The 13,750-nt window shown below is 40.4% G+C and overlaps 1 protein-coding gene across 2 annotated transcripts; it reads right to left on the bottom strand.

Moving 5' to 3' along the window:
* Positions 1–815: 815 nt before the first annotated feature.
* On the bottom strand, positions 816–13,442 carry atp6v0a2a (ATPase H+ transporting V0 subunit a2a). Of its 2 annotated transcripts, none has more exons than XM_044175150.1 (20): positions 12,738–13,442; positions 12,158–12,236; positions 11,855–11,952; positions 11,106–11,243; positions 10,589–10,686; positions 10,357–10,483; positions 9,339–9,421; positions 9,153–9,246; positions 8,841–9,053; positions 7,864–8,014; positions 7,611–7,750; positions 7,363–7,520; positions 7,158–7,248; positions 6,947–7,065; positions 5,827–6,037; positions 5,617–5,736; positions 5,407–5,523; positions 2,877–2,994; positions 2,550–2,721; positions 816–1,869 (listed from the first exon to the last, which is right to left on the bottom strand). In XM_044175150.1, exons 1-20 carry the CDS (start codon positions 12,846–12,848, stop codon positions 1,767–1,769), a joined length of 2,541 nt encoding a protein of 846 aa, XP_044031085.1. In that variant the 5' UTR covers positions 12,849–13,442; the 3' UTR covers positions 816–1,766. The 2 variants fall into 2 exon arrangements, with proteins under 2 accessions (XP_044031085.1, XP_044031086.1); XM_044175151.1 differs by having other exon boundaries at positions 10,589–10,665.
* Positions 13,443–13,750: the final 308 nt, after the last annotated feature.

The following is a 13,750-nucleotide window of genomic DNA, read 5'->3' as shown; positions in this document are numbered from 1 at the left end:
TACCAGACACAGGCACACAATTATACATCACTTTTAACGTATTAGGTTAATGTTTCCATTCTGTTTTTTTCTCTTTGTTTCTGTAGAACCACACCTCTGATTCAAGCTGTTATTAAAGAGGCTCCAACAAACAGCCTAGTCACCTCAGTGCAAATCAGTGCTACCACAACCCAGCTTAAAACATAAAAAAATAATCAATTTCTTCAAATAATGGCATGAGTATAGGTAACAACTTGCTGCAAAATGAAAATTCTTACAGATAATTGTGCCCTTAAGAGGATATGACAAACAATGATGTACATCTTGTACATGAGAGTATGATACCCTCTCCTTCTCTTGCTCCATTTCTCCAAAGATGGCTTAGATTTCACACAAAAAAGAATGCATTTATACCAGATTTGGATTTGAGACCTTTTGAAGCCTTGATTTAAGACATTACTATTTTGGACATTAAGATTTTTCCCAGAACTAATCGGCAAATGATCTGCAATATTCTGTTATTTCAATTATTGGCACCTATCTCTTCAAACTGTCTCTGAAAAGTAAAATAATTGTGTAAACATGAAATGATCACTGGCAGAATTTCTCACAAAAAAAGAGAATCAGGCTTAGTTTGATGCCTTGCCAACATGGACATTGTTGTCAGTGTAACAGCTCAGGATAAACACCAGAATTGAGGGCAAGACAAGAGCTCTGTACGTGGAAGTTAAGAGTGATGGATTGATGATTATTGAAGTGATTTCTTGTTATCAATTAACAATTCCCCACCAAAATGAATAAGAGCTAATAAAAATGCACTGAACACGAACGCTTTATTTGCTTGCATTTCTTGAAACCTTTATTCAACACATCAAAATGGTAAAATATTATTCTTGTACAGACAATAATTTAAATAAATACCATGATTAATTATCCTTAACAAACGCAACAAGCAGTATCATCAAAGAAAGACCTAAGGCTTCTTGACTTGAGTATTGGATATTTTGCTATCGATTACAGGGGAGGTTACGTTTAATAAATAATAAATAAATGCATTAATAAGTAAATAAGCAAACAGCTAACAGTTGAAGATTATTTTCATTTGGCATCATCACAGTCATTAGTGAAAACTTTTCATCATACAATCATTTCTGCAAAGTGCTTTGTGACGTATGCCTCACAAAAAGGGTTGTAATGTTTTTGGTTTTTTTTTATATTTCGATGCCGACAGGTTTTCTCTCATCACATGGAGGCGCAGATTTAAAAACCCCAAAGGCATCCCCATATCATCATCCGAAATAAATCTCTATGGCACTACAGCAGGATGCTCGATATGGTCTTCCATTGATATTGTTGTAACATATTTAAACTATACATTGCACCGTATAACTGTTTATTTTAAATACCATGTTGTAAATAATACAAAACCAGTTTACACAGCACAATGCAAATAAAATATTTAAATTTCACCCAACTGGTGTAACAATTGGTGTGTGAGCGATAACTCACCTTTAAAATTAAATCATTAACAGAACAAGAAGAATTTTGAGCCTCTGTATACTCAGAAGTCTGCTGGGAACAGTAGTAAGGCAGTCAGCACAGCCGATAACATTTAAAAAATTGTCGTGGTGAAAAATGTTGCTACAAGAGTGAGTTTCAATCCACTGTCTTGAAGGTTTGTTGTCGTTATCACAGTGTGAATTGTTCCAACTTCCAGCTTCCTTCCCAATTATAAAGGCTGCTTCCACTCATATGCAGTACCTTCAGAATCCTTTTTTTTTTTTTTTTTAAAGCAAGCCGTCTTGTTCAAAAACAGAGGGCAGGAGGGAGAAGTCGAAGGGCACAAACTTGACACCGGTCCCATGGTAGAATTTGTTCTGAAACTCCACCCTGAAATCAAATGTTCAAGCGATCAAGGGCACGTTAATGTAGGCAGAATAAACAATGAGGACGGTGAATGCAAACAGGAAACTGAATAAAGCAGAGCTAGGTGACACTGAGAAAAAAACTGTCTCAATCTCAATAATGTTACTATATTTTAAAGACTCATTATTGCAGCTCTCATTCAATAATTAAATAGGTAAGTATATGGTCTATTATATTCATCTAGAACAGTCAAATAAGTTCAGGAAAATTGCATCATTTAACTTAATCGCTGCCTTACAAATTGAGAAAAGATATAATTCAAGCTATAATATTATGATTAGAGCTGAAATGATAAGTCGATTAATAGATGTTTATGTGTTGTTTTGATAATCGATCAATGGTTCGAGTAATTTTTTAAAGCAAGAATACCCCAAATCTCTTGCTCACAGCCGGTCAAAGGTGAATATTTGCTGGTTTTCTTAGTCTTTTCTGCTAGTAAATTGTCTTTGGGTTTTTGGACTGTTGGTTCAAACAAAACCATTTTATAGACCAAATGACTAATCAATTAATTGAGAAAATAATCAGCTAATTACAGTAGCTACTATCCAATACAATGTCTAGTTTCATATCACAGTGTTTATGTTAAATTCCTGGACTGAATAATGATTGCGAACATCCAGACCAGTTGGTATAATGAGACTCACCAGTGAAGTCGGAGAGCATGGAGGAACGCTGATAAGCCTTCCATGACTAGTAGAATGGACACGGTGAGCATGGCGAAGAGGCCGAACACAGGGACCAAAAACACCACCCCAACTCTCGTGGTGATCCTCAGACCCAGGCGCATCACCATGCCCCACAACACCTCTGACAGCTCTGAAACCAATAACAACAAAGCCCATAAAGATGCACAATGTACAAGGAGACACAAACAAATAAATTCATATCTGAGGTAAAGAAAAGCAACGTAGAAGTAGAAACAAAGAAGTACAGGCAGCTCGGGGTGTGCTACTTTTCGTGACCGCACTTACGGGCATGAGCCAAGCTGAGCGCCCAGAGACGCAGGTATGATGCAGTGTTGGAAATGCAGCCCAGGCAGTACTCTATGGTGTGAATGGCCTGGTACAGCAGCACATCCGCAAAGTCAAACTGCAAAACAGTTAAAATAATATATAAGATATTACACTTAATTCATACTGCTGAAGTTAATACAGCAAATTTACTAAAAGACAATGCTGGTGTTCACATGATAATAAATAAGCTCCACAATTGATTCTTTTCTGGCACCCTACTTTCTCTCTTACATTTCATTTCATTTCTTTAGAGAATAAACTTTATTGTCCCCGAAGGGAAATTTGTCTTGGGCACAGTACTACAGTCCGTTGCTTCACATAACAAACACCACAAAAACACGAGGTGTTTAACACGATGAGACAGTTGCTTCACATGAAAACATCTTAAAACATAAAAGAGACATTTGACACTGACAACACTGCAGCTTAAAAACAGAAACTGTAAGAATTAAAGTGCTTGCTTGATGGAGGCTGGAACAAACGATAGCTTCAAGCACTTTGATTTGCACTTTGGCACACAGAGTCTTCTTCCTGAGTGTCTGCAACGGTTTTTGTTGCTTGTTTCAGGATTGCCTGCTCGTACAGGCTCTGTATGAGCTCATAGTCTCTGCTGCAGTTCCTTGCACAGGTTATCAATGTGTGTTTTCAAAATCACAGTATCATCAGCAAATTTTATAATATAATTATTAGGGTGTACTTTCTTGCAGTCATTAGTGACGGTTTAAGAGTATAGGTGATACCACACAGCCTTGTGGGACCCCTGTATTGCTGTGTTTGGTCTCTGACAGAGTCCCACTGACCTTCACTTGCTGTGTCCTATTGTTTAAAAAAGAATAAAACCATCTAATCGGGGTGGTTTTAACACTCATGTCCTTCAGCTTCTCTAAAAGCAGGTAGTGTTGCACAGTATTAAACGTTGATCAATTAAAAAAATGTTTTAAATTTTGTGTTCTTAAGGTGCTTAGAGATAAAGTGCGAAATGCTAGGCATGGCGTCTTCAGTGCTGCACTCATGCTTACAGGCAAATTGACATTTGAAAATTCGACTTCCTTCTTGAGCAGGAACACCAAAGATTTCTCAAAACATTTCATGACAGTCGAGGTCAAAGCTACAGGACGAGAATCATTATTCACTGTGGCACCAGGGCTTTTTAGGCACAGGTGTTATGACTGACTTCTTCCACAATGCTGGGACAGTGAGTGTCTAAGGACCGTTGGAATATGGGACACCATGCTGTTGTCAATTCCTCTGCACAGCTTTTGAGCAAAAAAGATGGCAGTCCATCTGGGCCTGTGGACATATTAGTGCAGACCCTACTGAAAAGACATTGAACACTAGGTAGGTCCACTTCCAGCCAGCAGGTAGCATCAGTGTCTGGCAAAGACTACAACATATTGTCATACTCATGAGAGACGTTTTGTGAATCAAACCGCAAGTAAAAGTCGTTCAGCTCGTTTGATTTTTGTTGTTCATCCATGGTGATAATTTGTTTCTTTGCAGGGTTCTTATTAGTTACTGATTTCATTGGGTCCCGTATGTGTCCAGTATTTGAAGTTTGAATCTCTGTTCCATCGTTTGCCTGTGTTGTTGCCTTGCATTTGTAAGAAGTTATTTTTGAACTACTGACGATCCTGCCCTGTCTTTTTTTCTAAAGGCTTTTCCTATTTATGCAGTATTTAATTTCTAAATATTGTAATATAGGGTTTATTGACAACATCCCTCTTGGATACTACCACACTGTTGACGCAGAATTTCATGTCATTGGTTATGGTGACAGTAGCCTCATCAAGCTCTAGTGCATGGAATATGGACCAATCTGTACACATAAAACATGCCCTTAGTGTCTCGATTGAATCATCTGTCCACAGATTAACAGTCTTATGTTCAGGTTTGCTTGACTTGAACCGATTTATACGAGGGAATTAGGTATATCGTATTGTGGTCTGAGTTGGAAAGAGGGGGCTTTGACTTGTTGCCATAGCATTTATCTAAGATCTTTTTATTTCAGGTGTCACATCGTACACATTGTTCAAAGCTTTAGTTATAAGTGCAAAGCATATTAATAAACATTTCTGTAAATGTGCCAGTGTTCGCAAGCCAGCTAATTTTCAACTGCAGTCCTTTGGCAAGATGTTCAAAAACCAATGATGTGACAGATTAAGAAAAACAAACATAAGACAATCAGATGCCAAAATGACAACAAAAGCAACAAAATCAGCATACACTAGACACAAGACATGCAGAGCGACAGGAAGAGGCAAAACATTGACGCAACAATACAATGACCACATCCACTATTCAGTACATGCAGCCTTGCAAAGCAGTAAACATTATGATCTTCTAATGTGCAAATACAACACATGCTGGACACTGGATCACAGAAATAGACAGAATGACAGCGTATAATGTAAGGTCATTTAAAGTGACATATTGCAGCTTGAAATGCAACATTCAACATATAAAGGCAGGCTACTGGTGGATCTCTGACCTCTTTGGGAAGAGCTTCTCTGCTGGTCATTTCATCAAGTCCCTCCTCTTCATCATCTTCATAGGTTGGTGTTGTGGAATTGTCGTCCTCACTTACGCGCCTCACCCTCTCATAACCCTGAGGTGAGACAACAGTGTTATTGACAAATTAACCAAAAACTGCTTAGGCTGAACGTATGACTACATTTAAAATATATTTGATCACACGTACTCTGCGTCTGCGCAGGCTTTTGCCTCCACGATACAGCCAATACAAGTAAAGAGGTTTTCCTAACAACAGCACAGGAACCGACAGCATAGCTATCACAACTAAGAAAATTTGCAGCCCAGTCTGTGGAATCAAGAAAACAAACACTGCATTAACAAGGATCAAAATACATCTAGAGCTGATAATGTTTTAGATGATAGCGTCAACACATACCTGTCCTCGGAAGAGAGGAGTGATATCCTTCCCCTGCATGACGAACATGTTAATGAAGTGGATGAGGATGCTGGGAGCCTGGCTGGAGTCTCGTGCACCGAATGCCAACCACTTGTAGAAAATCATGAAGACCAGGTAGCCAAAGAGACAAAGCAGGAAGAGCAGCTCAGGAAGAAATAGCAGATAGACATTAAATTTCTGTCGGAAGTGCCTGAAGGGAGAGAACAAAGTGTGGGAATAAAGAAATTGGTGAAGGAGTGAGTTGAATGATTGGATCCCTAAATGCTTAACACAATAATAAGCAGATGTAGTTTTTAAGCATTAATACAAGAATGGACAATGCTAAACATCAGCATGTTAGTACTGTCATTGCGACCATGTTAGCAATTAGCTCAAAGCACAGCCTCATGGAGCCATTAGCATGGCTGGGGAGTGTATCTACATTCCCAGGGTACTACGTTCCCTATCTCAATATCTTCTTATTATGACACATTAAGCAGACCTTTCAATGGTTTTCATTTTCTCTGGAATGTTTTTTCCTTAGGTCAAATGTTCAATCTGTGTTTCCCTGGATCAATATGTTGAAGTCACCCACCTACAGCTTATAGCTCACTGACGTAATTCCTTGAAACCTACGACCTTAAATTTGTGGCCAGACAGTTTTCTTGACTTTAGACATTGATATCTCCACAGTGGCTGAACAGATGCTGCATTTGAAACGTCCAACTCCCTTCATTCTTTTTCAATTTGAACTTTGAAGATAGCCCTTACCAATCTCTTACAATGTTGGTTTATATCAAGAGACACATGCTGGGAGCATAGGACCCTGAGAACATAGGGATGAGCTGGCATGGATGTGGACTCCTAGTCTTGTTAATAGTTTTTGGACAACAATGGAGGTCTATGGAACAGAGACTCATTCAAACATCCAAAGCCAATACATTTGATAAGATACTAGCACTATAATAAAAATACCTGTCAGCCAATCACAATGCAAGGAATACTGATATATATCTATCCATCAAACACTCTCAAATTCAATTTTATCTGTTGATGCCTGACACTGATGGATGCCCATGCTGTAAGTACATGAACAAAACTTATATCTCGAGTGACTCACAAGTGATTGAAGACACTCAGCACCACTCCGAAGCTCATGTGGATGACCCCAATAACAACTGACATCTTCATCTTGTAGGAGTTGAGGAAGGACAGCCGGTTCACCGCCATGTTCCATATCTGATGTGATATTTAAAAAGCATCTCAGCAAAAATTATATGAATACAAGTCAATTATATTCTGACTGTAACGTCTTGAGTGCATTTACTCACAGGATCGATGCCAAATGGGTACGGCCCGCTGAAAACACCACTGACATTAGGGTCTAACGTGAGCAAAGCATTTGTTTGGAGGGTTTTGTTTCTGCAATGTAAAAAAAGAATTAGAAAAACCTGAAGCACCCATTAAAACACCACATGCACTGATATACAAAAAATAAAATGTTTCTGATTGTGTGTGTTTTTACTGATAACTCACGTCCACTGCTGATTTGCGAACATGGCCTTGACGCTCCAGCCAGAGCCAAATAAGTTGAGAGACTTGGAGAAACAGTCATTGTAAATCAGCCCGGTGTAGATAGAGAAAAGCCCCATCATTAGGATGATGTAACGCCCGTTGAAGAACATTGCCCATATCTGAGACCAACAGAGACGCAGCTATCAGCTAAGACTAATTTACAATTATCAGACTCTGCATTATGGATGAGGGGAGCAATTCGTTCCTACCTCATTACTCGAAGGTTTCTTCTTCTGCTTTTTTTCCGTCAGCACCATCCACAAGGCGAAGAGACTCATTACCATCCCGTGCCCGAGGTCGCCAAACATGACAGCAAACAGAAAGGGGAATGTGATGATGGTGTAGGGAGCTGCCAATGAGAGAAACATATTTACTGTAATTACTCTGAACTTCTCCAAAGCTGCACTTAACAAAGAGACACTTTAAAGTTTATTCTTTACAAGACACAGTGTGAGTTCTTACCTGGGCTTACCTCGCGATAGTCCCCCACCCCATAAGCCTCCACAATGCTCTGAAAGCCAGATGTGAACTTGTTGGTTCTTAACAGGGTGGGTGGAGTGTCAGTACTTGGGATGCGGTTCACAAAGGACGGTACAGTGGCATCACCTTTTCTCTATTAGAAGAAAAAGACAAAAATGTAAAGGACGACTCTGAAATCTGAAAAAGCATTCACAGAAAAAGACACGTTGACGATGTTTGGAGCTCCCTTTTGGCATTTCCCTTTGTTCACATTGTATCTCGTGTCAAATATTCACAGGTCTGAGTGATTGTCTGGCCTCAACTTTATTTCTATATTTCTTTTAAAACCAGAGTTAAAAGATGCTTCACAAGTGCACAGAAAAGAGACAGTACCATAAAATATAACAAGAATTTCAGGAAGTGGCTAAACACAACAAAAAATAAAAAGAACAACATAAAACCATAGGAGTAAAAATTATAAAAAGGTTTTAAAGATGCCAGTTTATACAAGTGGGTTTTTAAAAGCTTTTTAAAATGTGGCACAGACTACGCTGATCTGATACTGAGGGGGAGTTTGTTCCACAGTGTTGGAGCTAAAGCAGTAAAAGCGTGAAATCTCCCTTTGTCTTACGCCTGGACTGTGGAACTTTTTTTGAACATTTGGTTTTCAGATCTGAGGGTTTTGGTGCAGAATAAGGGGTTGAAGGACCTGAAATGTAAAGCGGAGCCAGACCACGTAGGGATTTAAAAGTAATTAATATGATCTTGTGCACTATTCACAGGTAAACTGACAAATCACAGGGAGTCGTGCATGATTAAAATATTTTAAGTGTTATTTAAAGGTTTATTAAGCTTAGTGTGAGACTGGAGGCAGCTTTCAGTCGAATTAAAAAGTGCAGTTGTTCCCAACAATAGAAGAATAATAATGTTAAATAATCATGATCACAAAATAATCAGCCCTGATACTTCTTTATACTGACCGCGCCCTCTTCTAGCGCCCCACGCAGGTTTGCCAGGTCACTGACGGGACACCACACCTCCGCAATCAGACACTTGTTGGTGACATCGAAGCTGCAGAGGTTCAGGATATGGTAGATTGCCTTCATCTTTTTCACCTGCACAACCCAGGTATAGACAGACTCCGAGGCCTTCTGCAGAACCTGCCTCAGGTAGTCCTCAGTGCGATGCAGCACCTGGAGGAGCACAACAGTTACTACAAACTCACTGAGAATGTGTGTACGTGTGAAATGTTCCTGTCTTCATCAAAAGCCTCAAGGCTTTTTCAGTCCTACATTGTTAAGATCTTGGATGCGTGTCCTTAAGCTGTCTAACACATCTGCCCGCTCCTCATCATTCTCAGGGTGCGGATAAAGATGGCAGTGGTAACTGAGGACAACAAAGACAGACGTGTATGCTGATATTGAATAAGAATGCAACGGATATTGAAAGGTAAAGTCACGTGATGATGGCATTCTTACCAGTCGCAGATTTTTTGAACTTTCTGTCCGATCTGGTCTCCCCAGAAAGAGATGAGAAACACAACGCTTTTGCTTATCTCACCCTGAAACAACACAGATCAGGCAAGTTATTACTACAGCCCTACAAAAAGTCATAAAGTGAAATTACTTTTTAAGTATCCCTTCCACAATACTTTCCCTTTTGCTGGTAAATAAGTAGGATGTATCACATAATGGATTACTTCAGCATAATTTTATTGACATGCCAGTTAAATCCTGGTCCTGGAAAACTTGGTTTCAAATTTTCTCTCTATTATTTCTCTGTAACTTTAAACATTTATTACTATATAATTGTATAAGAATGATGTCTTTTTTACAGTAACTCACAAACAATCTTTGGTTGAATATAGACACCAGCTGCAGAGAGCACATTAACCAGGGAACAGCCAAATGTTTCATTTTGGCCGTTACAGACTTAACGTTAATTAGCTACAGCGACTCTAATCTGCACCAGTGATGTCTGTAATTTTAACCAGTGACAGTCGGCTAAAAATATCTACCTATATGTTTCCCATTGCTCTTTGCTTATAAAAAGAGTGAGGAGATTTGTTAGCGTCGGAGCTTCATGAATCCAGGTATTTTGCAGACTGCGGAGCGGATCCAAAATGGAACTGGTTATTCAAACCCATCCCTAGTATGGATGTGGTGTGACCAGATTTACATTAGCAACATAAGCCAACAACCCCACAACTATCATCCCCTTTTGGTGTTTCTGAACTCTGATTGGTGCACGGAAATATGTGACAACATCTTGTTCCAACCAGCGAGAAAAGCAAGGACAATAACCAAAACTGTTCTAACTTCGGCAGCCATTTGTGTTCATGTAGGACCCCGTTGCTCAGAGTAGGAAGCTGACAGAGAAAATAGGTTTTCAGGGGTTTTAGAAAACAAAAAACAAAACCCAGCAATTCCTGACAGGCAGAAGCAATGTTACAATACTCCTCTTAGCATCCATCATGAACTACGCAATTTAACTCACAGTGTCGAGATCAGCGAGGTTCTCATCCACTTCTGCGTAGCTGAGGATGGTGTAACCCTTACACACTCTCCACAACATGCGCTCAAAGGCCTCCACCTTCACCCGCTGGATAAGACCTGAAACAAACCTGCAGCCAGGAGAGATCAGATTAGGTTTAAGGTTCATGTTCTAATGATAGTACACATTATGACGCCCTGTTGTGTGGATGTAAATGACACATATTGCAGCTCACCCCAGCTTGGCTCCAAGTCTTTGCATACCGGTGCATCCTGTCACCGAGTCTGTCTCCATAGTGGGAAATTCTTCATACTGGGGACCAAGAGCCTCATGCTAATAAAAAGGAGCATGTTTCATTCATGACATCTTACTGCTCCATACATGGTTCTACACAAAGCCAATGTGATGTTCACACGCTGGAATGTGATGTTTATCCTCACAAATGCCTGTCTCACATATTCCCAGTGTTGGTCTTTGCTGTCTCCGTTTTTAACACCTGGATGAGTCAGGTGAATCTTGTAACGGCTGCATTGGCCGTGTCATTAATTAACGTCAGCACTAGTCCCACCTCTGTCACCCGGGGAAACAAAACACGTCAGTGACAAGAAAACAAGATGCTGCTGGCGAGGTGAGGGGAAGCATCTTGCCTGAGATGCAAAACAGAGTGGTACTGGGGAAAGACAAAAACAAGCAGTACACGACAGACGGTCGGTGTGTGTGATAAATGAGCAGCTGAATAAAAACACACTCACTCTGGAGCGGCTGTGTATGAAGGTCCGCGTGATCTTCAGCATGTGTGTGTACTCGGTGAGCTCCAGGAGGTTCCTCCGCAGCTTCTCCTTGTTTTGAGCCACCTCGCTGAGCTCCATCTCCAGCCTCTGAAGCTGCTCCTGAACATCAGCACACATTGAGCACCAGCTTAAGTCTGAATTCAGCAGTCAGATTATTTGTTCAGTTAACCTTAGGTAGCCAAGAATCAACACTGAATATGACTGATGGCAGAATATACAATTCCACAATTTAAAACATCAAATATCATCACTGTAGATAGACAGGGGGTAGACAAAAAAACTCAAAATTAACTTAATTACAATAACAATCACTGCCAAAGATGGGACGGGGATATCCCGGTTCATCATTTCACTAGTTTGACACCTGGATAAACCCAGTTTTGAGAAACCTGACTTATATTAAATGAAGTACGGAAACCAGGATATTGTGGCATGTAAACAACTCATCCAGGTTTCTAATCATTCTCCACCGTGTGCACAGATGAGTCCTCAACTCAGATTATCTAGCAGTGGGTCAGAAAAACAAATAAATATGATGATAAATTATATAATGATGGGCTACAGTATATACTGATACAGTACATATAGCCTACATGATACAGTCGGACAGTGTAAAGCTACTTTAAGGTGAAATTAAAGGAAGCTGGAGGTCAATAGATGCCTGCAAAATGGGCACTTTCATAGTAAAATGTGGTTGAAATGACACTTACCATGATCTCAAGGACTTGTCTGGGGGGAGGAGCAAGTGGACTCTCATCCTCCTCTGGAATGGCGATGTTAGCCTTTTGGATCTCCCTCAGAAGGTAGCCTGTCCACAGAAAAATAGAAAAATGATGATGGTTTGTTTCACTGTAATCACTGCTGGAGTGTCAGGACAAGGTGTGAAATATAAATCTCTGAGGGGCCATTTAACAAAACACAATCAGCCGTGAGTTGCTCACTACCCTGGTGATATATCGTCCACGTGTGTGCTCAGGCTACACCCACATGAACCATCCCGGGTGCTCACTTACCCAGAATTCTCTCCATCTCCTCACATCTCTTGATTTCGCTGACGAAGCGCCGCTGGAATGAGCTGACACTTGGGTTGAGCTGAAACCAGAGGAGCATCACAGGCGTTACTGCATCAGTCAAGCATGTGCAATAACAAGGGTCACCGTGGCATCTTTACATAGCTGTAGACTGGCTCTAATATTGTTAATTATTGTTTATTATTGTTTATATGTTGTTAAAAGCTTAATTCATCAACATCCTCCTCTACCCAAGTCAAGTGCAATGTGGATGTACTGTATGCTGGACAATTAGTGATTCTTCAGAGATAGATAGATAGATAGATAGATAGATAGATAGATAGATAGATAGATAAAGTATTTACATTTTACAAAACTGAAGTGCGCAGGAACATTAAGGTCTATTTATAGAGAGGAAGTTGCCCCATTCATCCCCCTCCCTCAAACATACTGTACATGTAAGGTAAGGTAGAATCAATTTATTCTGTATTACTTAGAGAGAGAAAAAAATACATATAAATAAGCCCAGATAGTTTGTGGCAGAATCGATACATGTTAAAAAAAATCATCAGCCTCTACTTACATCTCGAAACTCGACCAGCCCCAGCTCTCCGAGCTCACTGATGCAGTCATATTCAGAGCCGGACTGCAGAAACAATTGCGCCAAGCACATCTCCTCACTCCGAAACACCATCTTTATCCCCCAAACAGACCTCCTCCTCCTCCTCCTCCGCCGTATAATCTGCCTGTAGCCTACTGAACCTGCACAACGAGCCGTTTGCTACCAGCGAAAATAGGACATCACAAAATGCAGCCGGTCTGTGCGTGGCTTTAAACCCCTTAACCAATTAACATCCCCCCCGAGGATTAATTATTGTCTATTAATAATGACGATTTTCAGAAGGGGGATTTTTTCTCATTTTGCGTCTGGGTGTCGCATCGTTTTGCCTCCCTTCAAATCCGCCTGATGTCTACTGAATAAACAATATGAAAACAAAGACAGAAACCTCCCTAATGCACCTTTAGCATCGAGCGAGCCCAGAGAAAGGCGTCATACTGTCGGCGCGGTACCTTCAACACCTGCCATTGCAGCGCAAAAACACGGCGACTACGCAACGCAGGCGGGACAGAAAGGAGCAACAGGCAAACTACAAGATAAATCATCAAGCCGCCATGTAGACAAACGGGGCTAAAGGCAGCCTCACGCGTTAAAAAAAAGCCACAGTCAGAAATAGACCACGGCCTTTATTCGAGCTACGTCGCCCGGCAATTGACACAGATTGCGTCTCCGGGTTGCCAGATATTGTCGCATCCGCTGAAATAATCGTTGTTTCTTGATTTAGAAAGGGAACAATTGGAACAAACTACATCGTGTACATAAATGTGGTGTGACTAACATTAGTTAGTCGCACCACATCAATGCTTAACCCGGAGCTATTCACACCCCGCTATGCCAACATCAGTTATTTGATGTACTCACACCTACATTTGCTTAACAAAATAAAGCAGAAGAATGTTTTTGCAGCTCAAACACAAGGCTTTATGACACGACGTCTCCACAGTCCACAAAAAACGAATACATTTTGTAATTTTCTA

The sequence above is a fragment of the Siniperca chuatsi genome, linkage group LG18 (genome assembly GCF_020085105.1).
Source record: "Siniperca chuatsi isolate FFG_IHB_CAS linkage group LG18, ASM2008510v1, whole genome shotgun sequence".
In the NCBI taxonomy this organism is placed as follows: domain Eukaryota; kingdom Metazoa; phylum Chordata; class Actinopteri; order Centrarchiformes; family Sinipercidae; genus Siniperca; species Siniperca chuatsi.
Note: the sequence above shows the minus strand (reverse complement) of the source record. Positions and strands in the feature narration are given on the sequence as shown.